The 27793-nt window shown below is 41.5% G+C and overlaps 1 protein-coding gene across 1 annotated transcript in view; it reads right to left on the bottom strand.

Moving 5' to 3' along the window:
- Positions 1 to 27793, bottom strand: part of si:ch211-195m9.3 (galaxin) — an 86995-nt gene that overhangs the window by 31461 nt on the left and 27741 nt on the right. Inside the window, exons 3-5 of the mRNA XM_034168722.1 lie at positions 19706 to 19894; positions 7947 to 8081; positions 966 to 1154 (exon numbers count right to left, since the gene is read on the bottom strand). Coding sequence (XP_034024613.1) covers positions 966 to 1154; positions 7947 to 8081; positions 19706 to 19894 — 513 coding nt within the window. The remainder of the gene's footprint in view (positions 1 to 965; positions 1155 to 7946; positions 8082 to 19705; positions 19895 to 27793) is intronic.

Raw genomic sequence — 27793 nt, 5'->3', positions numbered from 1 at the left:
AAGTTCAAACAGGAGAAAGAACACAAGATGCTCAGGGGAAGTAAGCAGTGTGTAGATCAGTGGTCTCCAAACTATTCCAGAAAGAGCCGAGAGGGTGCAGGTTTTCTTTGCAGCCACTGACTCCAGCAGCTGATTTCACTGATTAACATCACTTGGAGCAGGTGGGATGAGTTCATCAGTGAAATCACCTGCTGGAGTCAGTGGCTGCAAAGAAAACCTGCACCCTCTCGGCCCTTTCTGGAATAGTTTGGAGACCACTGGTGTAGATGGATCTTTCACCTCATGAAGTATTCTTTCTATTACACAAATGAAAAAAACATTGACGTCTTCGTGTACAGACTGCCTGCTTTATTTAGTCCAGCAAAAAAATTGCGACAGCGTTTCTCATTTAGCTAGAGGCGTCCAAGCGAATGCTGCAAATGTCCACAGACGGCTTACGGCTGCCTGCAGCTTGTTCAAATCATCTGTTACCAAAACAAACCCCGCCATGTTTGTTTTTAAACTAAGTGTTGTCAACGCTAGTGTGAGCGCGTGGTGATCACACTGTGCAATTGTACAAAATGTGTAGAACAAAAACTGCACATTAAATGGTACACAATGGCAAATAGGACGAATGATCAATATCACATGACATACAAACCACCAATCAAATGACAAGGATCTATTTAGGCCTAATATATAATACTGTATGTATTGTTGTAAATGTCACAATTTCACCTGTCGGTGTTAACTGTCTCGTTGAGGCTTTTCCTGCAAATATAACAAATTCTGTGTAATTATATAAAAAATAATCAGGCAGAGGCCAGTGTGGAGATCTTACTGTTTGTGTGATTTCAAATAAGTGGAAGATGTTTCTGATTAAAAAATGAAAAAGCTTCAATTTCTGAAATAGTTAAAAAAACAAAACAGTGTGCTACAACCACAGAGCCCTCTATTGATAGTAAAAAGCAGAGGGTAATAAGTACCTTCATCTGACTCCTCTGCACAGCAGTTTGGCTGGTAGGGTACGACATGAAGAGTTCCATTCATCGGACAGCAGCACTTGGTTTCAGGATCAAACTGGTCACTTGCACAGCACTGGTGCTTGATGGATCTTCTTTCAAGGATCCGTTTGTTTGGACCACAGCACAACTGCTTGTCTGGATCAAAAGACTCTGTTGAAAAGAGCACGATATTAGACTGATAACTGCCGGTTTAATAGACTTTACACATTTTGTTATACCAAAGGGACCCAATACTTATGCAACCCATCATCTTTGCTTTGATATTTTTATGTAATTTATATCAAATTGTAGATATTTGTTTTGAGTTTAAGGAGGATCATTTTAGAAAATGTATTTGAGAAGCATGAATTACTTTTTGTATTTGAAATGGCATAAAAAAATTTAAATGTTTGAAATACCAAGGGGCCCAGTACTTTTTCAAGGCACTGTATTGATGGCCAAACGAAGCTACATCAGACACTGTTTGAGTTCAGGGCTGACATGGTTCACCTTCACCTGTTAGTTTTCTTATCTGTGAATTTCTATTCCTCCCTCTGTTACATTTGTAGTGCTTATCTTGTGGGTGGTACTGATATCTCCACTTGTTGTTATTATTCCTGCTTTTACAATCCCAAATCAGAAAAAGTTGGAAAAATATGTAAAAATAAATATTAGATTTTTTTAAAAAATACAGTGATCCTAATACAGCGCATCCGGAAAGTATTCACAGGACTTCACTTTTTCTACATTTTGTTATGTTACAGCATTATTCCAAATGGTAAATGGACTGCATTTATATAGCACTTTTCCATCTGCATCAGACACTCAAAGTGCTTTACACATCAATGCCTCACATTTACCCCAATGTGAGGCTGCTGCCATGCAAGGTGCCCACTACACATCGGGACCAACTAGAGGATTAAGGACTTTGCTCAAGGGCCCTTTGTGATTTCTCCGGTCAGGCTGGGATTTGAACCGAGAATCCTCTGGTCGCAAGCCCAACGCTTTAACCACTTGACCATCACCTCCCCTATTCCAAAATGGAGTAAACTCATTTTTCCCCTCAAAATTCTATTCACAACACCCCATAATGATACCATAATTTTTTTTAAATAAAAACCTTTAATTCACATGTACACATCCATCCTCTCTACTTTTAAGATTAGGCTTAAAACTTTCCTTTTTGCTAAAGCTTATAGTTAGGGCTGGATCAGGTGACCCTGAACCATCCCTTAGTTATGCTGCTATAGACTTAGACTGCTGGGGGGTTCCCATGATGCACTGAGTGTTTCTTTCTCTTTTTGCTCTGTATGCACCACTCTGCATTTAATCATTAATGATTGATCTCTGCTCCCCTCCACAGCATGTCTTTTTCCTGGTTCTCTCCCTCAGCCTCAACCAGTCCCAGCAGAAGACTGCCCCTCCCTGAGCCTGGTTCTGCTGGAGGTTTCTTCCTGTTAAAAGGGAGTTTTTCCTTTCCACTGTCGCCAAGTGCTTGCTCACAGGGGGTCGTTTTGACCGTTGGGGTTTTTACGTAATTATTGTATGGCCTTGCCTTACAATATAAAGCGCCTTGGGGCAACTGTTTGTTGTGATTTGGCGCTATATAAATAAAATTGATTGATTGAATTGATTGATTTGCGCAATACGTTGTTGATCCACCTTTGGCAGCAATCACAGCCTCAAGTCTTCTTGAATATGATACCACAAGCTTGGTGCACCTATCATTGAGCAGTTTTGCCCATTCCTCTTTAGACACCTCTCAAGCTCCATCAGGTTGGATGGGGAGCGTCGGTGCACAGCCATTTTCAGATCTCTCCAGAGATGTTCAATTGGATTCAGGTCTGGGCTCTGGCTGGGCCACTCAAGGACATTCACAGAGTTGTCCTGAAGCCACTCCTTTGATATCTTGGCTGTGTGTTTAGGGTCACTGTCATGCTGAAACATGAATCATCGCCCCAGTCTGAGGTCACGAGTGCTCTGGAGCAGGTTTTCATCCAGGATGTCTCTGTACATGATCTTCTTATGGCCTCAGACAGTGGACTCATCTCTGTGCTTGTTCTGTTAGACCTCAGTGCTGCTTTTGATACTGTTGACCATAAAAGTTTAATTCAGAGATTAGAGCATGCCATAGGTATTAAAGGCACTGCGCTGCGGTGGTTTGAATCATATTTATCTAATAGATTACAATTTGTTCATGTAAATGGGGAATCTTCTTCACAGACTAAGGTTAATTATGGAGTTCCACAAGGTTCTGTGCTAGGACCAATTTTATTCACTTTATACATGTTTCCCTTAGGCAGTATTATTAGACAGCATTGCTTAAATTTTCATTGTTACGCAGATGATACCCAGCTTTATCTATCCATGAAGCCAGAGGACACACACCAATTAGCTAAACTGCAGCATTGTCTTACAGACATAAAGACATGGATGACCTCTAATTTCCTGCTTTTAAATGCAGATAAAACTGAAGTTATTGTACTTGGCCCCACAAATCTTAGAAACATGGTGTCTAACCAGATCCTTACTCTGGATGGCATTACCCTGACCTCTAGTAATACTGTGAGAAATCTTGGAGTCATTTTTGATCAGGATATGTCATTCAATGGGCATATTAAACAAATATGTAGGACTGCTTTTTTGCATTTGCGCAATATCTCTAAAATTAGAAAGGTCTTGTCTCAGAGTGATGCTGAAAAACTAATTCATGTATTTATTTCCTCTAGACTGGACTATTGTAATTCATTATTATCAGGTTGTCCTAAAAGTTCCCTGAAAAGCCTTCAGTTAATTCTAAATGCTGCAGCTAGAGTACTGACAGGGACTAGAAGGAGAGAGCATATCTCACCCATATTGGCCTCTCTTCATTGGCTTCCTGTTAATTCTAGAATAGAATTTAAAATTCTTCTTCTTACTTATAAGGTTTTGAATAATCAGGTCCTATCTTATGTTAGGGACCTCATAGTACCATATCACCCCAATACAGCGCTTCGCTCTCAGACTGCAGGCTTACTTGTAGTTCCTAGGGTTTGTAAGAGTAGAATGGGAGGCAGAGCCTTCAGCTTTCAGGCTCCTCTCCTGTGGAACCAGCTCCCAATTCAGATCAGGGAGACAGACACCCTCTCTACTTTTAAGATTAGGCTTAAAACTTTCCTTTTTGCTAAAGCTTATAGTTAGGGCTGGATCAGGTGACCCTGAACCATCCCTTAGTTATGCTGCTATAGACGTAGACTGCTGGGGGGTTCCCATGATGTACTGTTTCTTTCTCTTTTTGCTCTGTATGCACCACTCTGCATTTAATCATTAGTGATTGATCTCTGCTCCCCTCCACAGCATGTCTTTTTCCTGGTTCTCTCCCTCAGCCCCAACCAGTCCCAGCAGAAGACTGCCCCTCCCTGAGCCTGGTTCTGCTGGAGGTTTCTTCCTGTTAAGAGGGAGTTTTTCCTTCCCACTGTCGCCAAGTGCTTGCTCACAGGGGGTCGTTTCGACCGTTGGGGTTTTTCCGTAATTATTGTATGGCCTTGCCTTACAATATAAAGTGCCTTGGGGCAACTGTTTGTTGTGATTTGGCGCTATATAAATAAAATTGATTTGATTTGATTTGTTCATTGCTGCATTCATCTTTCCTTCAATCGTGACTAGTCTCCCAGTTCCTGCTGCTGAAAAACATCCCCACAGCATGATGCTGCCACCACCATGCTTCACTGTAGGGATGGTTCCTGGTTTCCTCCAAGTATGATGCCTGGCATTCACACCAAAGAGTTCGATCTTTGTCTCATCAGACCAGCAAATTTTGTTTCTCATGGTCTGCGAGTCCTTCAGGTGCCTTTTGTCAAACTCCAGGTGGGCTGCCATGTGCCTTTTACTAAGGAGTGGCTTCCATCTGGCCACTCTACCATACAGGCCTGATTGGTGGATTGCTGCAGAGATGGTTGTCTTTCTGGAAGGTTCTCCTCTCTCCACAGTGGAATGATGGAGTTCTGACCAATGGGATGATGGTCTGAGTGACCAGTGGGTTCTTGGTCACCTCCCTGACTAAGGTCCTTCTCCCCTGATTGCTCAGTTTAGATGGGCGTCTAGCTCTAGGAGGAGTCCTGATTGATCTAAACTTCTTCACTGTGCTCATTGGGACCTTCAAAGCAGCAGAAATGTTTCTGTGCTCTTCCCCAGATTTGTGCCTTGAGACAATCCTGTCTCAGAAGTCCACAGACAATTCCTTTGACTTCATGCTTGGTTTGTGCTCTGACATGCACGGTCAACTGTGGGACCTTATATGTAAACAGGTGTGTGTCTTTCCAAATCATGTCCAATCCATTGAATTTAACCCAGATAGACTCCAATTAAGCTGGAGAAACATCTCAAGGATGATCAGTGGAAACAGGATGCACTTGAGCTCAATATTGATTTTAATGGCAAAAGCTGTGAATAATTATGTTCATGTGATTTTTTTTTTTTTAAATAAATTTGCAAAAATAAAAAAAGTCACATTGTCATTATGGAGTATTGTGTGTATGTAGAATTTTCATGGAAAAAAAAGAATATCTTCCATTTTGGAATAAGGCTGCAACTTAAAAAAAATATGGAAAAAGTGCAGCGCTGTGAATACTTTCTGGATCCACTGTATACTTTGACTTCTATTTCATCCAATGGTTTCTCATTTCCAAAAATGTACTGCGATTTGTGGCACGAAAATCTGTGCGTGCCTGTGAGATGAGAGCAATGGCACAAAAGGTGCCCATTTTCTGAGTGATTTTCAATATCACAGTTTTTGTATTCTTATTTAGTCGTTATCTGAATGATCTAAACAGTTTTCTTATGCAAGTTACTGGTAATTTTGTGTGTACTTACGAACAAGCATTTTTAGTTAAGACTTCCCTGTTCATTTGAATACTATACGAGGGCTGTCAATAAAGTATAGGTCCTTTTTATTTTTTTCAAAAACTATATGGATTTCATTCATATGTTTTTACGTCAGACATGCTTGAACCCTCGTGCGCATGCGTGAGTTTTTCCACGCCTGTCGGTGACGTCATTCGCCTGTGAGCACTCCTTGTGGGAGGAGTCGTCCAGCCCCTCGTCGGAATTCCTTTGTCTGAGAAGTTGCTGAGAGACTGGCGCGTTGTTTGATCAAAATTTTTTCTAAACCTGTGAGACACATCGAAGTGGACATGGTTCGAAAAATTAAGCTGGTTTTCAGTGAAAATTTTAACGGCTGATGAGAGATTTTGAGGTGATACTGTCACTTTAAGGACTTCCCACAGAGCGAGACGTCGTGCAGCGGTCCCAGGCGCCGTCGTCAGCCTGTTTCAAGCTGAAAACCTCCACATTTCAGGCTCTATTGATCCAGGACGTCGTGAGAGAACAGAGAAGTTTCAGAAGAAGTCGGTTTCAGCATTTTATCCGGATATTCCACTGTTAAAGGAGTTTTTTTTTAACGAAAGACGTGCGGACGGATTGCAGCGTCGGCTCGCAGCCGCTGCGACGCTCCGCCACAGGAAAAACACCTCCGTTGGAAGCCTTAAGGACAAGTTGGAACATGTCCAGCTGTTAAACAATTTCTCATATACTCACTCCACTGAAAGCCATCAAAAGTGGCCTGGATTTTACAAATGGTTATCAACACGGAGGTGTTTTTCCTGTGCCGCCGCACCGCGCCGGCTGCGTCCCGACGTGCGGACCCGTCCGCGCGTCTTTCATTAAAATAATCTTCTTTAACAGTGGAATATCCGGATAAAATGCTGAAACCGACTTCTTCTGAAACTTCTCTGTTCTCTCACGACGTCCTGGATCAATAGAGCCTGAAATGTGGAGGTTTTCAGCTTGAAACAGGCTGACGACGGCGCCTGGGAGCGCTGCACGACGTCCCGCTCCGTGGGAAGTCCTTAAAGCGACAGTATCACCTCAAAATCTCTCATCAGCCGTTAAAATTTTCACCGAAAACCAGCTTAATTTTTTGAACTGTGTCCACTTCGATGTGTCTCACAGGTTTAGAAAAAATTTTGATCAAACAAAGCGCCAGTCTCTCAGCAACTTCTCAGACAAAGGAATTCCGACGAGGGGCTGGAGGACTCCTCCCACAAGGAGTGCTCACAGGCGAATGACGTCACCGACAGGCGTGGAAAAACTCACGCATGCGCACGAGGGTTCAAGCATGTCTGACGTAAAAACATATGAATGAAATCCATATAGTTTTTGAAAAAAATAAAAAGGACCTATACTTTATTGACAGCCCTCGTACTTGATGCTGTGTCGTGGTGTATTTGTATTTTTGGACAGACTCTATGGCAAAGAGTTTAACTATTTATCTCAGGATCTCACGCTCATAGGTAACGTAGAGGGAGAACGGTTTGTTTTACATTCTGAAATCAAGGAACTGAAGGTTCATCAGCCACATACATGCACAATTTGCCTTTAGCCATGAAATGGTGTCACTGTTTTCTGACATATTTTTTTCACTCTTTCTTTTTTTTTTAAGGATTTACATGACAGCTTTCACATGTGACATTTTTTAACCACAAAATTTTCTTAAAGGTTTTGTCCATGACAGCACAACATCACATGAGTCTCACTGTACTTTTGATTTTGTTGCTTGATTGTACTACATGGCATTTATGTTCAAGAACATCAAAAACACACACAAAAACAAAAATAAATCAATAAAGTAAAAGAAAAATAAGTACACAAAAAATTAAAATATTCAAAGCCTCTCTTAGCAACTAAGGTAATTCAGTTTTTCAACTTGGACTAGAATACTAGAATCTGTTTCCAGAAAAAGTATGGGTACATATATTTCCTTCTCCTTGGAACTGCATAGTGGACATTCTCAGTTGTTCATATCTGAGCAATGTTCCTGAAATACTATGACTGGAAGTGTTTTAATGTTTTCATCCAGTGCTCCCTCTAATGGTGATAAACTGAGGAGACTAGACGGATTCATGAACAGTCTCTGGTTTTACTCACCTGTTCCGCAGCACTCAGCCTTTGCTACGGGTTTGACGCTGATCGTTCCCTGACAGCATATTTCATTAAGTCTGTCGTACGGCTTCAGTTCACAGTAAGATGACACTTTTTGTCTGATACCCTGCGTGATATTAGCTGAGAAGACACATAAAATCACAACATAATTCTTTGCACTGCAGTATTTAATATGAAATTGACACATGAATGCATGATTGTATTTTTAATGACAAAGTTAAGTTTCTCCCAAGGCCAGATGTGAGGACTGAAAATAATCTACTGCAAAATATTGATGTATTATAATAACATTGTTATAAATGTTGGCACACAGATAATCCCACATGTGAAGTGATGTGACCATAACATGAATTATGATGAAGAAAAGGGTTGAATGTCTTTATGCTGTGTTCACACTGGGCGCGACGAGAGCGACAGCAGTGACAGGTTGCTGTTGTGTGGGCTGCCAGAAGAGGAGGTACTGCTGGCCCACCACCAGAGGGCGCCCCCTGCCTGAAGTGCGGGCTTCAGGCACGAGAGGGCGCTGCCGCCACAGACACAGCCGGGGTTGACAGCTGTCACCCATCTGCACTTCATCAATCCACTCCATAAAAGCCGGACGTCATCTCCACCTCGCTGCCGAGATATCATCTACCTGTGAAGGTAATTTCTCTGCTGACTTAAAACTAAATAATAGTCTGAACTCTTTTGCAGCCGTTTTCCTGTGGTGTGCCTTATCTGCTGGATTGGCGTTTGGTGTGAACAGCGACGACTTCGCTTCACACCCAAACCAGATAAGTGGCTTAACAGGAGCTGCACGAGTGTGTGATTAGAGGTGGAGGTGACTTTCCACCTTCTGACTGTTTTTGTTACTGGGTGTGCACACACCCACATCTCACTGTTTGTGCTCCTCACCAGCAATACCAGATCCGACAGTCGGGGACGGTGATCACCTGGGAATTCGGGACTTGGCGGCTCCAGTATTCACCAGGTTCTGTGGCGGTGGAAATCGTGTGGTTCCGGCTCTTCTCAGGACAGACGTCTTCTATCCTCGAGCCTGCCCACACGTCACCTTGACTGCTGTCAGATTCTGTGATTGTCTGTATAATCGTTGTGCACATTCACAACATTAAATTGTTACCTTTTGGCTCATCTATTGACCGTTCATTTGCGCCCCCTGTTGTGGGTCCGTGTCACTACACTTTCCCCAACAGTTGCCATGTAATCCCTATGGAACGACATGTTTTGGCTCCAAGTCACGCAGCGCGACACGAGTGAAGTGACACGAGTGAAGCGATTTTGAGCGATTGGTGCGTTTGCGGCGCGATATTGCGTCGCATCACGTCGCGTTGCCGTCCTCCCCAAGTCGAAAAATTGGAACTTTTTCGTCTTGCCGCGCCGCGATGACCAATCAGGGACTGAATATGTAGTGACGTGGAGATGTCTGGAGTTTGACTGAAGATGTGAACATGTTCTGTCTCTGGTAGCAGCCTGTGAGCAGGACTTATGTCTCTTTTGTCATTTACTTCACAATTATGACAGAGTTTTTGGAGCAAGCAGCAGCCCTGCAGCAGCGGGAGCAGAGTTTCTTTTTCTTTGTATTTTACTGCGCGCGCGATCGAATCGTCCATGGAGATTATTTTACTTATTAACTACACAGATGTATAATAAAACAAATGCTGACTGGTTTCTAAACACAATTATGACAGAGTTTTTGGAGCGAGCAGCAGCGGGGAGCGGAGTTTCTTTTTTTTACTTTTCATGCGCGCGCGCGAGCGAATCGTCTGTGGAGAATATTTTATTAACTACACAGATGTATAATAAAGCAAATGGTGACTGGTTTCTAAACACAATTATGACAGAGTTTTTTGGGGGAAGAGCGAGCTGCAGCCCCGTAACAAGCAGCTGAGTTTCTTTTTTTTTTTTTTAATTGTTTACATGTGCGCGCGTGAACGGGACAGGAGGTCCTCAAACTGGGTCCTGCAGAGGTGGAAGGACCGCTGAAACCGGCCATCATCCAGACCTAGCTCCTGCAGCAAATAATGATACTCCCTGTATTGGGAGCTTTCCACAACAACTCGCTCTGTGTGATCAAGGTCCGTCATGTTAACTTGACTGACAACCGGAACCAGGGAGCAGAATGGAAGCTCCTCCTATTTGATGGCGCACCGGGGTGAATTTTCCCAGCAAAAGCAGAGCGACACACCGGGCGAAGGAGGCGCGTCCGTCGCCACACGACCCCCGCGAATTTGTAGCGTCTGATCTCGCCAGTGTGAACGTGGCATTAGACTTTAAAGGTACTGAGTGAACATAAATGAGTCAATTCCCTTAAAGACTGTCAACAAGATAATTCCAAAAACAACAAATGCCATCATGTATAAGCCCACCCAATTTAAAGGGCATGAAGATAAACTTTGATGGCTGAGATCAATAAAAAACAGCTTGTGGGGGCGCTGGTAAGCGATAACATGTAGATACGTGTTTTTTGTGAAGTTCCTGAACAGGGCAAATGTTTTGTAAATATTTAACTTTTTTCAGTCAACCCCAAATAGATTTGACGATTTCACACGATATTGATACATCAAACCTCTTAATTCATAACTTTGCACGCCATTTGACCATTCTAGAAGCTGCCATGAGCAAAAATACATCTGCTCGAGCCTTGAACGACGAAGCTATAGACTCATCTGGAGGTGATGGCTGCTGTTGCAAGCAGTGAGAGTACGATATTGTCTTGGATAGACTTATGCACATAAGTCTATCCAAGACTTTGTCATAAGTCAGTTCTGCTACTAGTCTATAAAATTGTTCACGGACTGGCACCTCTCTACCTAACTGACCCAATTAAACCTTACGTACCGGCCTGGGCTTTGCATCCTCATGGTGCAGGACTACTTTGTGTCCCTAGGGTGAATAAGAATTCTGCAAGTCACAGAGCTTTCTCTTATTGTGCCCCTGTTCTGTGGAATGATCTCCCTGTGTCAATAAAACAGTCAGATTCTGTGGAGACTTTCAAGTCCAGACTTAAGACGCACTTATTTTGCCTTTCGTATGGCTAGCATACTGGCATAGTTTTGTTTTACGCCTTTTACTCATTTAATTCATTTTATTAGGAAACAGAGTATGCCACGGCCTCAACTTTACCTAAATTCTGGGTCTTTTAGTGAAGCTTAGGGCTAGTGGCCGGTGATCACCTTAGTATTTCCTGTTTTTGTATTTCTTATCTTTCTGATGCCTGACTCTGTTTTTTCTCTCTGTTTAAGGTGCAGCTCCATCCAGAGATGGGTGTGGTATTTGTGCTGGAGACCCTCCTGTCCTGTGCACCAACAGCATTTCCTGTATATTCGTTTTGTGAATTGTTCTGTAATTTATGTCTGTAGAATGGCCAAAACAGAGGGTCACCCCTTTGAGTCTGGTCTGCTTGAGGTTTCTTCCTCAGAGAGAGTTTTTCCTTACGACTGCTGCTCTGGGGGTTAGTAAGGTTAGACCTTACTTGTGTGAAGAGCCTTGAGGCAACTCTGTTGTGATTTGGTGCTATATAAATGAAAACAAATTGAAATTGAATTGAAATTGATTTAAATGCCAAAACAGACTATATATGGGATGACGTGGAGAAACAAGAGAGTCATGTGAAGGATCTGGAAGACGGACTGAACATGCAGTCAGATAAGATGACTGACACAAAGTGGGATGTTGGCCGGCTGAAGTTGAAGTTTGCTATGCTATGGCTAAAGCTGGATGACTTGGAAGGACGTCAGCGCCGATCCAATGCTCGCATTGTCAGGATAAAAGAGGAAATGAGAACAACGGAGGCCAATGGCCTACAGATGCTATTACGAAGGTCCTTCAGGAGCTACTGCGTCTCAACTTGGCTCCGACTTTGGACTCGGCCCACCTCGGCCTGCAACCACCGCCCAGCGAAGGAGAACCCCCGAGAGTTATTGTGGTGAAATTTCACGATTATCAACAGAGAGAGGTGGTGTTCCGTGAAACTTCCCACACAAACTCACTGACTGTCCACGACAAGAAAGTGAGTAAGTATCTTCTGACTACACCGCCAGGATGGCTAACATGAGAGAGGCTTTCACGGTGGCAAAGCAGCAACTGCAGAGCAGTCAGGGGATTAAGTTTGGGATCCTCTTCCGTGCAGTTCTTCGCATCTCCTTGTCAACAGGCCAAGACAAACGAATTGAGGACCCGTCTGCAGTGACTGACTTTATCTGGAAGAATCTAAAGCCTTAGGATATGGACCCTTTTTGAGATCCAGACGGTCCAGTATTGATGGCTAACAGCTATTAGTGGCTAAGCGCTAATGGCTAACGTTGACAGTTTAAGTAAGACATTGAGATTGTGTGGTAAGTTTCCACTTAGTTCATCTTATCTTTTTCAATGTGGGATTAGCATGTAATGTGGCCTTTATTTTTGTTTATATGGAAAACAGGACAAACCTATACTATTTGTATTTATCAACTTCAATCAATCAACTTTTTTCTTATATAGCGCCAAATCACAACAAACAGTTGCCCCAAGGCGCTCCATATTGCAAGGCAAGGCCATACAATAACCATGAAAAACCCCAACGGTCAAAACGACCCCCTATGAGCAAGCACTTGGCCACAGTGGGAAGGAAAAACTCCCTTTTAACAGGAAGAAACCTCCAGCAGAACCAGGCTCAGGGAGGGGCAGTCTTCTGCTGAGACTGGTTGGGGCTGAGGGAAAGAACCAGGAAAAAGACATGCCGAGAAGGGGGGCAGAGATCGATCACTAATGATTAAATGCAGAGTGATGCATACGGAGCAAAAAAAGAAAGAAACAGTGCATCATGGGAACCCCCCCACAGTCTACGTCTAAAGCAACATAACCAAGGGATGGTCCAGGGTCACCCGATCCAGCCCTAACTATAAGCCTTAGCGAAAAGGAAAGTTTTAAGCCTAATCTTAAAAGTAGAGAGGGTATCTGTCTCCCTGATCTGAATTGGGAGCTGGTTCCACAGGAGAGGAGCCTGAAAGCTGAAGGCTCTGCCTCCCATTCTACTCTTACAAACCCTAGGAACTACAAGTAAGCCCGCAGTCTGAGAGCGAAGCGCTCTAATGGGGTAATATGGTACTACGAGGTCCCTAAGATAAGATGGGACCTGATTATTCAAAACCTTATAAGTAAGAAGAAGAATTTTAAATTCTATTCTAGAATCAACAGGAAGCCAATGAAGAGAGGCCAACACGGGTGAGATATGCTCTCTCCTGCTAGTCCCCGTCAGTACTCTAGCTGCAGCATTCTGAACCAACTGAAGGCTTTTTAGGGAACTTTTAGGACAACCTGATAATAATGAATTACAATAGTCCAGCCTAGAGGAAATAAATGCATGAATTAGTTTTTCAGCATCACTCTGAGACAAGACCTTTCTGATTTTAGAGATATTGCGTAAATGAAAAAAGGCAGTCCTACATATTTGTTTAATATGCGCTTTGAATGACATATCCTGATCAAAAATAACTCCAAGATTTCTCACAGTATTACCAGAGATCAGGGAAATGCCATCCAGAGTAACGATCTGGTTAGACACCATGCTTCCAAGATTTGTGGGGCCAAGTACAATAACTTCAGTTTTATCTGAGTTTAAAAGCAGGAAATTAGAGGTCATCCATGTCTTTATGTCTGTAAGACAATCCTGCAGTTTAGCTAATTGGTGTGTATCCTCTGGCTTCATGGATAGATAAAGCTGGGTATCATCTGCGTAACAATGAAAATTTAAGCAATACCGTCTAATAATACTGCCCAAGGGAAGCATGTATAAAGTGAATAAAATTGGTCCTAGCACAGAACCTTGTGGAACTCCATAATTAACTTTAGTCTGTGAAGAAGATTCCCCATTTACATGAACAAACTGTAATCTATTAGACAAATATGATTCAAACCACCGCAGCGCAGTGCCTTTAATACCTATGGCATGCTCTAATCTCTGTAATAAAATTTTATGGCCAACAGTATCAAAAGCAGCACTGAGGTCCAACAGAACAAGCACAGAGATAAGTCCACTGTCCGAAGCCATAAGAAGATCATTTGTAACCTTCACTAATGCTGTTTCTGTACTATGATGAATTCTAAAACCTGACTGAAACTCTTCAAATAGACCATTCCTCTGCAGGTGATCAGTTAGCTGTTTTACAACTACCCTCTCAAGAATCTTTGAGAGAAAAGGAAGGTTGGAGATTGGCCTATAATTAGCTAAGATAGCTGGGTCAAGTGATGGCTTTTTAAGTAATGGTTTAATTACTGCCACCTTAAAGGCCTGTGGTACATAACCAACTAACAAAGATAGATTGATCATATTTAAGATTGAAGCATTAAATAATGGTAGGACTTCCTTGAGCAGCCTGGCAGGAATGGGGTCTAATAAGCATGTTGATGGTTTGGATGAAGTAACTAATGAAAATAACTCAGACAGAACAATCGGAGAGAAAGAGTCTAACCAAATACCGGCATCACTGAAAGCAGCCAAAGATAACGATACATCTTTGGGATGGTTATGAGTAATTTTTTCTCTAATAGTCAAAATTTTGTTAGCAAAGAAAGTCATGAAGTCATCACTAGTTAAAGTTAATGGAATACTCAGCTCAATAGAGCTCTGACTCTTTGTCAGCCTGGCTACAGTGCTGAAAAGAAACCTGGGGTTGTTCTTATTTTCTTCAATTAGTGATGAGTAGAAAGATGTCCTAGCTTCACGGAGGGCTTTCTTATAGAGCAACAAACTCTTTTTCCAGGCTAAGTGAAGATCTTCTAAATTAGTGAGACGCCATTTCCTCTCCAACTTACGGGTTATCTGCTTTAAGCTACGAGTTTGTGAGTTATACCACGGAGTCAGACACTTCTGATTTAAAGCTCTCTTTTTCAGAGGAGCTACAGCATCCAAAGTTGTCTTCAATGAGGATGTAAAACTATTGACGAGATACTCTAGCTCCCTTACAGAGTTTAGGTAGCTACTCTGCTCTGTATTGGTATATGACATTAGAGAACGTAAAGAAGGAATCATATCCTTAAACCTAGTTACAGCGCTTTCTGAAAGACTTCTAGTGTAATGAAACTTATTCCCCACTGCAGGGTAGTCCATCAGGGTAAATGTAAATGTTATTAAAAAATGATCAGACAGAAGGGAGTTTTCACGGAATACTGTTAAGTCTTCTATTTCCATACCATAAGTCAGAACAAGATCTAAAATATGATTAAAGTGGTGGGTGGACTCATTTACTTTTTGAGCAAAGCCGATAGAGTCTAATAATAGATTAAATGCAGTGTTGAGGCTGTCATTCTCAGCATCTGTGTGGATGTTAAAATCGCCCACTATAATTATCTTATCTGAGCTAAGCACTAAGTCAGACAAAAGGTCTGAAAATTCACAGAGAAACTCACAGTAACGACCAGGTGGACGATAGATAATAACAAATAAAACTGGTTTTTGGGACTTCCAATTTGGATGGACAAGACTAAGAGACAAGCTTTCAAATGAATTAAAGCTCTGTCTAGGTTTTTGATTAATTAATAAGCTGGAATGGAAGATTGCTGCTAATCCTCCGCCCCGGCCCGTGCTACGAGCATTCTGACAGTTAGTGTGACTCGGGGGTGTTGACTCATTTAAACTAACATATTCATCCTGCTGTAACCAAGTTTCTGTTAGGCAGAATAAATCAATACGTTGATCAATTATTATATCATTTACCAACAGGGACTTAGAAGAAAGAGACCTAATGTTTAATAGACCACATTTAACTGTTTTAGTCTGTGGTGCAGTTGAAGGTGCTATATTATTTTTTCTTTTTGAATTTTTATGCTTAAATAGATTTTTGCTAGTTATTGGTGGTCTGGGAGCAGGCACCGTCTCTACGGGGATGGGGTAATAAGGGGATGGCAGGGGGAGAGAAGCTGCAGAGAGGTGTATAAGACCACAGCTCTGCCTCCTGGTCCCAACGCTAGACAGTCACAGTTTGGAGGATCCAAAAAAAATTGGCCAGATTTCTAGAAATGAGAGCTGCTCCCTCTAAAGTGGGATGGATGCCGTCTCTCCTAACAAGACCAGGTTTTCCCCAGAAGCTTTGCCAATTATCAATGAAGCCCACCTCATTTTTTGGACACCACTCAGACAGCCAGCAATTCAAGGAGAACATGCGGCTAAACATGTCACTCCCGGTCTGATTGGGGAGGGGCCCAGAGAAAACTACAGAGTCCGACATTGTTTTTGCAAAGTTACACACCGATTTAATGTTAATTTTAGTGACCTCCGATTGGCGTAACCGAGTGTCATTACTGCCGACGTGAATTACAATCTTACCAAATTTACGCTTAGCCTTAGCCAGCAATTTCAAATGTCCTTCGATGTCGCCTGCTCTGGCCCCCGGAAGACAATTGACAATGGTTGCTGGTGTCGCTAACTTCACATTTCTCAAAACAGAGTCGCCAATAACCAGAGTTTGATCCTCGGCAGGTGTGTCGTCGAGTGGGGAAAAACGGTTAGAGATGTGAACGGGTTGACGGTGTACACGGGGCTTCTGTTTTATCTATTTCTAATTTTGTTTAAAAGTCGTCAAATTTTATAAAATATTTTGTTTATTTTCTAAGAAAACATTAAGGTTATCTAAGGTCAAAGGGTAAAAAAAAAACACTTTCCCACTTGATTCATGTATTCACCATCATCCATTGGAATATTTGTGTACTGGGTCAAAATCTTCCCATCAATAGAATATAGACATGTGAGTGCAAACAATTTGGATTTCAGTCCAGATCCAAAACCAGGCTGCATATACTGGGCCTCATGTATCAACGTTGCGTACGGCGATATTTGAGCGTATATGGGGTGTACGCCAAAACGGCTGCGCTATTTGGCATTTATCAATGTGGTCGTTGGCGTACGCTGCGCTGAAAATATACACCAGGTCGAGAGGTGGCGTAAATTATACACCAAAATGAACCAGCGCTGGAATCCACATAAAAATGAAGATGATCAACATGATAAACAGTGCCATTATACAAATCAATGCATATGTTACATAAATAACACTTTCCTGATTATACTACATAATAATCAATACAAATCCCGCCTTTGCGGGATTGTTATGGAGCACGATCCGTGGCTACAGCGCTGACAGGAAGGACAGCGCTGCTCACCTTTTTCTCCAGACTTCGAGCCTGGAGCCAGAGCAGCGCTGAGCTTAACTTCATGTGGTGTGATCATTTTAGACAATGAAATTGATAATAACAACTGTAGTTCCGTCATTCCCTTAATTCGCCCGTGCTGCAACCAGGTTTTGTCGTCTCCATTCGGTTGTCACAATAAAATAAATACAGAAATACATTTAAAAAATAAAGAAATCTGACAGATTAGGCGTGTCTTATTAATTGAGCGAGCAAATATCCACATGTCAAGAATTATTGACATGTGAAAAGAGAATACAGTGGTCCCTCGCTATAACGCCGTTCACCTGTCGTGGCCTCGGAGTCTCGTGGAGTATTTAGTCCAATTTTGCATTGCCTTTTTTTTTTTTTTTTTACAATGTTCTGTGTTCTGCATATCTGTTCATAAGAATCTTGTTGCCCAGAAGAGAAAAGAGCGCCAACAACTACTCATAACTGTGTTTGTCACACGGAAACACACACCTGCTGCAGCCAGGTGTGAGTGGGAAAAGGCGCAGCGTCAGGACGCAGAGGCCCAATCTGTGAAATACTGGTCAGTCACTATTAATAATTTCTTATGTGTCCGACCTCGTTCGTTGATCATTAAAATTAATTCGTTAGTTCTAAAAGCCATCATAATTATTTATAGGAAAACGTTCTATTTTTATTTCTCAAACAAATGTTTGGGCCTGAAAACAGTTTGGTTTTATTTTCCTACTAAGGTTTGAACTTTGAGAGTGTTTACACACGAGAGAAAAGTGAGAAAATGTTAATGCCTGATAGAGAAAGTGTATAAACTGCGTAGTGAGGGGTTTTACAGCTTTGAAACATCTATAATAATTGTAAAAAATAACGCTGACTACGTCGCGGTTTTGCGTATTTCGGGCTATTTTTTAGAACGTAACTCCTGCGATTAATGAGGGACCACTGTAACACTTTATTGATTATATACTACAAAACAATTGATACGGCGGCCGCTTTTGACGCTCTATTGGCACGCGTCGTGATTGGTGGAGTTCTTTCTCATTGCCGTCTTCCCGACTTCCATGTCGTAAAATGAGGGTGTGTCTGAAGCGGAGTCTGAATATTTATGGACGTGTTTATTATAATTACGATCGTTTCCACCCGCTGCATTTATCAAGATCACGTCAGGCGTACGCCAGAAATGGGCAGGTGCGCACTGCTTGATACATGTCACGGCGACTTTGGTGTATTTCAAGTTTACGCCGTAAATTTACGCCACAAGTGCGCAACATTGATACATGAGGCCCATTGTGTCTTATTTTGTTGGAATGTACAACATAAAAGTTAAGGCTGAGATGAATAACTCTGGTATTTGTGGAAGCTTTGTTTCCATATTGATTCTGAAAAGTCTAAGGAAACACAAGTAAAAGTTCAAACAGGAGAAAGAACACAAGATGCTCAGGGGAAGTATAGATCACTGGTCTCCAAACTATTCCAGAAAGAGCCGAGAGGGTGCAGGTTTTCTTTGCAGCCACTGACTCCAGCAGCTGAATTCATTGATTAACATCACTTGGAGCAGGTGGGATGAGTTCATCAGTGAAATCACCTGCTGGAGTCAGTGGCTGCAAAGAAAACCTGCACCCTCTCGGCTCTTTCTGGAATAGTTTGGAGACCACTGGTGTAGATGGATCTTTCACCTCATGAAGTATTCTTTCTATTGCACAAATGAAAAAAGCATTCATTATTTGTTTTATATAACGCCTAAAATAGATCCTTGCCGTTTGATATTTCATTCATTTATAAACAAGAGAAAACAGAATTACATTTTGGTGTGTGTCACTGGTTCTTTAAGGTCAAGAGGTTCCAAATAGTCCAACAAGAACATTTGAATAGCAATCTAAATGATAAAACCTATCAGCTTTGTTGATATCAACATCTCTCATGGTCTTAAAATGAAGATGTGATCTGTACGTGATCCCGTGCATTGACGTCTTCGTGTACAGATTGCCTGCTTTATTTAGTCCAGCAAAAAAATTGCGACAGCGTTTCTCATTTAGCTAGAGGCGTCCAAGCGAATGCTGCAAATGTCCACAGACGGCTTACGGCTGCCTGGAGCTTGTTCAAATCATCTGTTACCAAAACAAACCCCGCCATGTTTGTTTTTAAACTAAGCGTGGTCAACGCTAGTGTGAGCGCGTGGTGATCACACTGTGCAATGGTACAAAACGTGTAGAAGAAAAACTGCATATTAAATGGTACACAATGGCAAATAGGACGAATGATCAATATCACATGACATACAAACCACCAATCAAATGACAAGGATCTATTTAGGCCTAATATATAATACTGTATGTATTGTTGTAAATGTCACAATTTCACCTGTCGGTGTTAACTGTCTTGTTGAGGCTTTTCCTGCAAATATAACAAATTCTGTGTAATTATATAAAAAATAATCAGGCAGAGGCCAGTGTGGAGATCCTACTGTTTGTGTGATTTCAAATAAGTGGAAGATGTTTCTGATTAAAAAATGAAAAAGCTTCAATTTCTGAAATAGTTAAAAAAAAAAAAAAAAAAAAAAACTGTGCTACAACCACAGAGCCCTCTATTGATAGTAAAAAGCAGAGGGTAATAAGTACCTTCATCTGACTCCTCTGCACAGCAGTTTGGCTGGTAGGGTACGACATGAAGAGTTCCATTCATCGGACAGCAGCACTTGGTTTCAGGATCAAACTGGTCACTTGCACAGCACTGGTGCTTGATGGATCTTCTTTCAAGGATCCGTTTGTTTGGACCACAGCACAACTGCTTGTCTGGATCAAAAGACTCTGTTGAAAAGAGCACGATATTAGACTGATAACTGCTGGTTTAATAGACTTTACACATTTTGTTATACCAAAGGGACCCAATACTTATGCAACCCATCATCTTTGCTTTGATATTTTTATGTAATTTATATCAAATTGTAGATATTTGTTTTGAGTTTAAGAAGGATCATTTTAGAAAATGTATTTGAGAAGCCTGAATTACTTTTTGTATTTGAAATGGCATAAAAAAAATTTAAATGTTTGAAATACCAAGGGGCCCAGTACTTTTTCAAGGCACTGTATTGATGGCCAAACGAAGCTACATCAGACACTGTTTGAGTTCAGGGCTGACATGATTCACCTTCACCTGTTAGTTTTCTTATCTGTGAATTTCTATTCCTCCCTCTGTTACATTTGTAGGCTTATCTTGTGGGTGGTACTGATATCTCCACTTGTTGTTATTATTCCTGCTTTTACAATCCCAAATCAGAAAAAGTTGGAAAAATATGTAAAAATAAATATTCGATTTTTTTAAAAATACAGTGATCCTAATACAGCGCATCTGGAAAGTATTCACAGGACTTCACTTTTTCTACATTTTGTTATGTTACAACATTATTCCAAATGGTAAATGGACTGCATTTATATAGCGCTTTTCCATCTGCATCAGACACTCAAAGTGCTTTACACATCAATGCCTCACATTTACCCCAATGTGAGGCTGCTGCCATGCAAGGTGCCCACTACACATCGGGACCAACTAGAGGATTAAGGACTTTGACGAAGGGCCCTTTGTGATTTCTCCGGTCAGTCTGGGATTTGAACTGAGGATGCTCTGGTCTCAAGCCCAACGCTTTAACCACTTGACCATCACCTCCCCTATTCCAAAATGGAGTAAACTCATTTTCCCTCAAAATTCTATTCACAACACCCCATAATGATACCATGATTTTAAAAATAAGAACCTTTAAATCACATGTACACATCCTTTGCTCAATACTTTGTTGATCCACCTTTGGCAGCAATCACAGCCTCAAGTCTTCTTGAATATGATGCCACAAGCTTGGTGCATCTATCTTTGGGCAGTTTTGCCCATTCCTCTTTGCAGCACCTCTCAAGTTCCATCAGGTTGGATGGGGAGCGTCGGTGGACAGCCATTTTCAGATCTCTCCAGAGATGTTCAATCGGATTCAGGTCTGGGCTCTGGCTGGGCCACTCAAGGACATTCACAGAGTTGTCCTGAAGCCACTCCTTTGATATCTTGGCTGTGTGCTCAGGGCCATTGTTCTGCTGAAAGATGAACCATCGCCCCAGTCTGAGATCTAGAGCGCTCTGGAGCAGGTTTTCATCCAGGATGTCTCTGTACATTGCTGCATTCATCTTTCCCTCAATCCTGACTAGTCTCCCAGTTCCTGCCACTGAAAAGCATCCCCACAGCATGATGATGCCACCACCATGCTTGACTGTAGGGATGGTGCCTGCATGGTTTCCTCCAAGTATGATGCCTGGCATTCACACCAAAGAGTTTGATCTTTGTCTCATCAGACCAGCAAATTTTGTTTCTCATTCTCTGAGAGTCCTTCAGGTGCCTTTTGTCAAACTCCAGGTGGGCTGCCATGTGCATTTTACTAAGGAGTGGCTTCCATCTGGCCACTCTACCATACAGGCCTGATTGGTGGATTGCTGCAGAGATGGTTGTCTTTCTGGAAGGTTCTCCTCTCTCCACAGTGGAATGATGGAGCTCTGACCATTGGGATGATGGTCTGAGTGACCACTGGATTCTTGGTCACCTCCCTGACTAATTGATTGCTCAATTTTGACGGGTGGCCAGCTCTCGGAAGAGTCCTGATGGATATAAAACTTCTTTACGGTGCTCATTTTGTACCTTCAAAGCAGCAGAAATGTTTCTGTGCTCTTCCCCAGATTTGTGCCTTGAGACAATCCTGTCTCAGAAGTCCACAGACAATTCCTTTGACTTCATGCTTGGTTTGTGCTCTGACATGCACGGTCAACTGTGGGACCTTATATGTAAACAGGTGTGTGTCTTTCCAAATCATGTCCAATCCATTGAATTTAACCCAGATAGACTCCAATTAAGCTGGAGAAACATCTCAAGGATGATCAGTGGAAACAGGATGCACTTGAGCTCAATATTGATTTTAATGGCAAAAGCTGTGAATATTTATGTACATGTGATTTTTTTTTTAAATAAATTTGCAAAAATTAAAAAAAGTCACATTGTCATTATGGAGTATTGTGTGTATGTAGAATTTTCATGGAAAAAAATGAATATCTTCCATTTTGGAATAAGGCTGCAACTTAAAACAAAATATGGAAAAAGTGCAGCGCTGTGAATACTTTCTGGATCCACTGTATACTTTGACTTCTATTTCATCCAATGGTTTCTCATTTCCAAAAATGTACTGCGATTTGTGGCACGAAAATCTGTGCGTGCCTGTGAGATGAGAGCAATGGCACAAAAGGTGCCCATTTTCTGAGTGATTTTCAATATCACAGTTTTTGTATTCTTATTTAGTCGTTATCTGAATGATCTAAACAGTTTTCTTATGCAAGTTACTGGTAATTTTCTGTGTACTTACGAACAAGCATTTTTAGTTAAGACTTCCCTGTTCATTTGAATACTATACTTGATGCTGTGTCGTGGTGTATTTGTATTTTTGGACAGACTCTATGGCAAAGAGTTTAACTATTTATCTCAGGATCTCACACTCATAGGTAACGTAGAGGGAGAACGGTTTGTTTTACATTCTGAAATCAAGGAACTGAAGGTTCATCAGCCACATACATGCACAATTTGCCTTTAGCCATGAAATGGTGTCACTGTTTTCTGACATACTTTTTCACTAGTTTTTTTTTTTTTTTTTTAAGGATTTACATGACAGCTTTCACATGTGACATTTTTTAACCACAAAATTTTCTTAAAGGTTTTGTCCATGACAGCACAACATCACATGAGTCTCACCATACTTTTGATTTTGTTGCTTGATTGTACTACATGGCATTTATGTTCAAGAACATCAAAAACACACACAAAAACAAAAATAAATCAATAAAGTAAAAGAAAAATAAGTACACAAAAAATTAAAATATTCAAAGCTTGTCTTAGCAACTAAGGTAATTCAGTTTTTCAACTTGGAGTAAATCAAATCAAATCAAATCAATTTTATTTATATAGCGCCAAATCACAATGAACAGTTGCCCCAAGGTGCTTTATATTGTAAGGCAAGGCCATACAATAATTACGGAAAAACCCCAACGGTCAAAACGACCCCCTGTGAGCAAGCACTTGGCGACAGTGGGAAGGAAAAACTCCCTTTTAACAGGAAGAAACCTCCAGCAGAACCAGGCTCAGGGAGGGGCAGTCTTCTGCTGGGACTGGTTGGGGCTGAGGGAGAGAACCAGGAAAAAGACATGCTGTGGAGGGGAGCAGAGATCGATCACTAATGATTAAATGCAGAGTGGTGCATACAGAGCAAAAAGAGAAAGAAACACTCAGTGCATTATGGGAACCCCCCAGCAGTCTAAGTCTATAGCAGCATAACTAAGGGATGGTTCAGGGTCACCTGATCCAGCCCTAACTATAAGCTTTAGCCAAAAGGAAAGTTTTAAGCCTAATCTTAAAAGTAGAGAGGGTGTCTGTCTCCCTGATCTGAATTGGGAGCTGGTTCCACAGGAGAGGAGCCTGAAAGCTGAAGGCTCTGCCTCCCATTCTACTCTTACAAACCCTAGGAACTACAAGTAAGCCTGCAGTCTGAGAGCGAAGCGCTATATTGGGGTGATATGGTACTATGAGGTCTCTAAGATAAGATGGGACCTGATTATTCAAAACCTTATAAGTAAGAAGAAGAATTTTAAATTCTATTCTAGAATTAACAGGAAGCCAATGAAGAGAGGCCAATATGGGTGAGATATGCTCTCTCCTTCTAGTCCCTGTCAGTACTCTAGCTGCAGCATTTTAAATTAACTGAAGGCTTTTCAGGGAACTTTTAGGACAACCTGATAATAATGAATTACAATAGTCCAGCCTAGAGGAAATAAATGCATGAATTAGTTTTTCAGCATCACTCTGAGACCTGACCTTTCTAATTTTAGAGATATTGCGCAAATGCAAAAAAAGCAGTCCTACATATTTGTTTAATATGCGCATTGAATGACATATCCTGATCAAAAATGACTCCAAGATTTCTCACAGTATTACTAGAGGTCAGGGTAATGCCATCCAGAGTAAGGATCTGGTTAGACACCATGTTTCTAAGATTTGTGTGGCCAAGTACAATAACTTCAGTTTTATCTGAGTTTAAAAGCAGGAAATTAGAGGTCATCCATGTCTTTATGTCTGTAAGACAATGCTGCAGTTTAGCTAATTGGTGTGTGTCCTCTGGCTTCATGGATAGATAAAGCTGGGTATCATCTGCGTAACAATGAAAATTTAAGCAATGCTGTCTAATAATACTGCCTAAGGGAAACATGTATAAAGTGAATAAAATTGGTCCTAGCACAGAACCTTGTGGAACTCCATAATTAACCTTAGTCTGTGAAGAAGATTCCCCATTTACATGAACAAATTGTAACGTATTAGATAAATATGATTCAAACCACCGCAGCGCAGTGCCTTTAATACCTATGGCATGCTCTAATCTCTGTAATAAAATTTTATGGTCAACAGTATCAAAAGCAGCACTGAGGTCTAACAGAACAAGCACAGAGATGAGTCCACTGTCTGAGGCCATAAGAAGATCATTTGTAACCTTCACTAATGCTGTTTCTGTACTATGATGAATTCTAAAACCTGACTGAAACTCTTCAAATAGACCATTCCTCTGCAGATGATCAGTTAGCTGTTTTACAACTACCCTTTCAAGAATTTTTGAGAGAAAAGGAAGGTTGGAGATTGGCCTATAATTAGCTAAGATAGCTGGGTCAAGTGATGGCTTTTTAAGTAATGGTTTAATTACTGCCACCTTAAAAGCCTGTGGTACATAGCCAACTAATAAAGATAGATTGATCATATTTAAGATCAAAGCATTAATTAATGGTAGGGCTTCCTTGAGCAGCCTGGTAGGAATGGGGTCTAATAGACATGTTGATCATTCGGAGGAAGTAACTAATGAAAATAACTCAGACAGAACAATCGGAGAGAAAGAGTCTAACCAAATACCGGCATCACTGAAAGCAGCCAAAGATAACGATATGTCTTTGGGATGGTTATGAGTAATTTTTTCTCTAATAGTTAAAATTTTATTAGCAAAGAAAGTCATGAAGTCATTACTAGTTAAAGTTAAAGGAATACTCGGCTCAATAGAGCTCTGACTCTTTGTCAGCCTGGCTACAGTGCTGAAAAGAAACCTGGGGTTGTTCTTATTTTCTTCAATTAGTGATGAGTAGTAAGATGTCCTAGCTTTACGGAGGGCTTTTTTTATAGAGCAACAGACTCTTTTTCCAGGCTAAGTGAAGATTTTCTAAATTAGTGAGACGCCATTTCCTCTCCAACTTACGGGTTATCTGCTTTAAGCTGCGAGTTTGTGAGTTATACCACGGAGTCAGGCACTTCTGATTTAAGGCTCTCTTTTTCAGAGGAGCTACAGCATCCAAAGTTGTCTTCAATGAGGATGTTAAACTATTGACGAGATACTCTATCTCACTCACAGAGTTTAGGTAGCTACTCTGCACTGTGCTGGTATATAGCATTAGAGAACATAAAGAAGGAATCATATCCTTAAACCTAGTTACAGCGCTTTCTGAAAGACTTCTAGTGTAATGAAACTTATTCCCCACTGCTGGGTAGTCCATCAGAGTAAATGTAAATGTTATTAAGAAATGATCAGACAGAAGGGAGTTTTCAGGGAATACTGTTAAGTCTTCAATTTCCATACCATAAGTCAGAACAAGATCTAAGATATGATTAAAGTGGGGGGTGGACTCATTTACATTTTGAGCAAAGCCAATTGAGTCTAATAATAGATTAAATGCAGTGTTGAGGCTGTCATTCTCAGCATCTGTGTGGATGTTAAAATTGCCCACTATAATTATCTTATCTGAGCTAAGCACTAAGTTAGACAAAAGGTCGGAAAATTCACAGAGAAACTCACAGCAACGACCAGGTGGACAATAGATAATAACAAATAAAACTGGCTTTTGGGACTTCCAATTTGGATGGACAAGACTAAGAGTCAAGCTTTCAAATGAATTAAACCTATGTCTGGGTTTTTGATTAATTAATAAGCTGGAATGGAAGATTGCTGCTAATCCTCCGCCTCGGCCCGTGCTACGAGTGTTCTGGCAGTTAGTGTGACTCGGGAGTGTTGACTCATTTAAACTAATATATTCATCCTGCTGTAACCAGGTTTCTGTAAGGCAGAATAAATCAATATGTTGATCAATTATTATATCATTTACTAACAGGGACTTAGAAGAGAGAGACCTAATGTTTAATAGACCACATTTAACTGTTTTAGTCTGTGGTGCAGTTGAAGGTGCTATATTATTTTTCTTTTTGAATTTTTATGCTTAAATAGATTTTTACTGGTTGTTGGTGGTCTGGGAGCAGGCACCGTCTCTACAGGGATGGGGTAATGAGGGGATGGCAGGGGGAGAGAAGCTGCAGAGAGGTGTGTAAGACTACAACTCTGCTTCCTGGTCCCAACCCTGGATAGTCACGGTTTGGAGGATTTAAGAAAATTGGCCAGATTTCTAGAAATGAGAGCTGCTCCATCCAAAGTGGGATGGATGCCATCTCTCCTAACAAGACCAGGTTTTCCCCAGAAGCTTTGCCAATTATCTATGAAGCCCACCTCATTTTTTGGACACTACTCAGACAACCAGCAATTCAAGGAGAACATGCGGCTAAACATGTCACTCCCGGTCCGATTGGGGAGGGGCCCAGAGAAAACTACAGAGTCCGACATTGTTTTTGCAAAGTTACACACCGATTCAATGTTAATTTTAGTGACCTCCGATTGGCGTAACCGGGTGTCATTACTGCCGACGTGAATTACAATCTTACCAAATTTACACTTAGCCTTAGCCAGCAGTTTCAAATTTCCTTCAATGTCGCCTGCTCTGGCCCCCGGAAGACAACTGACTATGGTTGCTGGTGTCGCTAACTTCACACTTCTCAAAACAGAGTCACCAATAACCAGAGTTTGTTCCTCGGTGGGTGTGTCGCAGAGTGGGGAAAAACGGTTAGAAATGTGAACGGGTTGGCGGTGTACACGGGGCTTCTCTTTACGACTATGCTTCCTCCTCACAGTCACCCAGTCGGCCTGCTTTCCCGGCTGCTCGGGATCTGCTGGAAGGGAACTAACGGCGGCTAAGCTACCTTGGTCCGCACCGACTACAGGGGCCTGACTAGCTGTAGAATTTTCCACAGTGCGGAGCCGAGTCTCCAATTCGCCCAGCCTGGCCTCCAAAGCTACAAATAAGCTACACTTATTACAAGTACCATTACTGCTAAAGGAGGCCGAGGAATAACTAAAAATTTCACACCCAGAACAGAAAAGTGCGGGAGAGACAGGAGAAGCCGCCATGCTAAACCGGCTAAAAGCTAGTAGCTGCGCTAAGATAGCGGATTCCTAAAAACACAAAAAGTGAATAATGTGTAAATAATTTAGAGGTGATTCAGCAGAGGGAGTGCTTTAGTTAAGGCACGTGAAGATTACACTGTGAAACAAATCATTATCTAGTTATCTAGATCAATCTAACTGCACAGATTAAACAGCAGATTAACAGATACAGCAAAACACCGCTGTGCTCCAGAACAGGAAGTGATACAATACCGCAGTGAGAGCCAACCACCAGTAGAGGCAAGCAAGAGTCGTCTCTACTCTAGAGACTAGAATACTAGAATCTGTTTCCAGAAAAAGTATGGGTACATATATTTCCTTCTCTTTGGAACTGCAT

This window comes from Thalassophryne amazonica, chromosome 4, assembly GCF_902500255.1.
Source record: "Thalassophryne amazonica chromosome 4, fThaAma1.1, whole genome shotgun sequence".
Classification (NCBI taxonomy): Eukaryota; Metazoa; Chordata; class Actinopteri; order Batrachoidiformes; family Batrachoididae; genus Thalassophryne; species Thalassophryne amazonica.
Note: the sequence above shows the minus strand (reverse complement) of the source record. Positions and strands in the feature narration are given on the sequence as shown.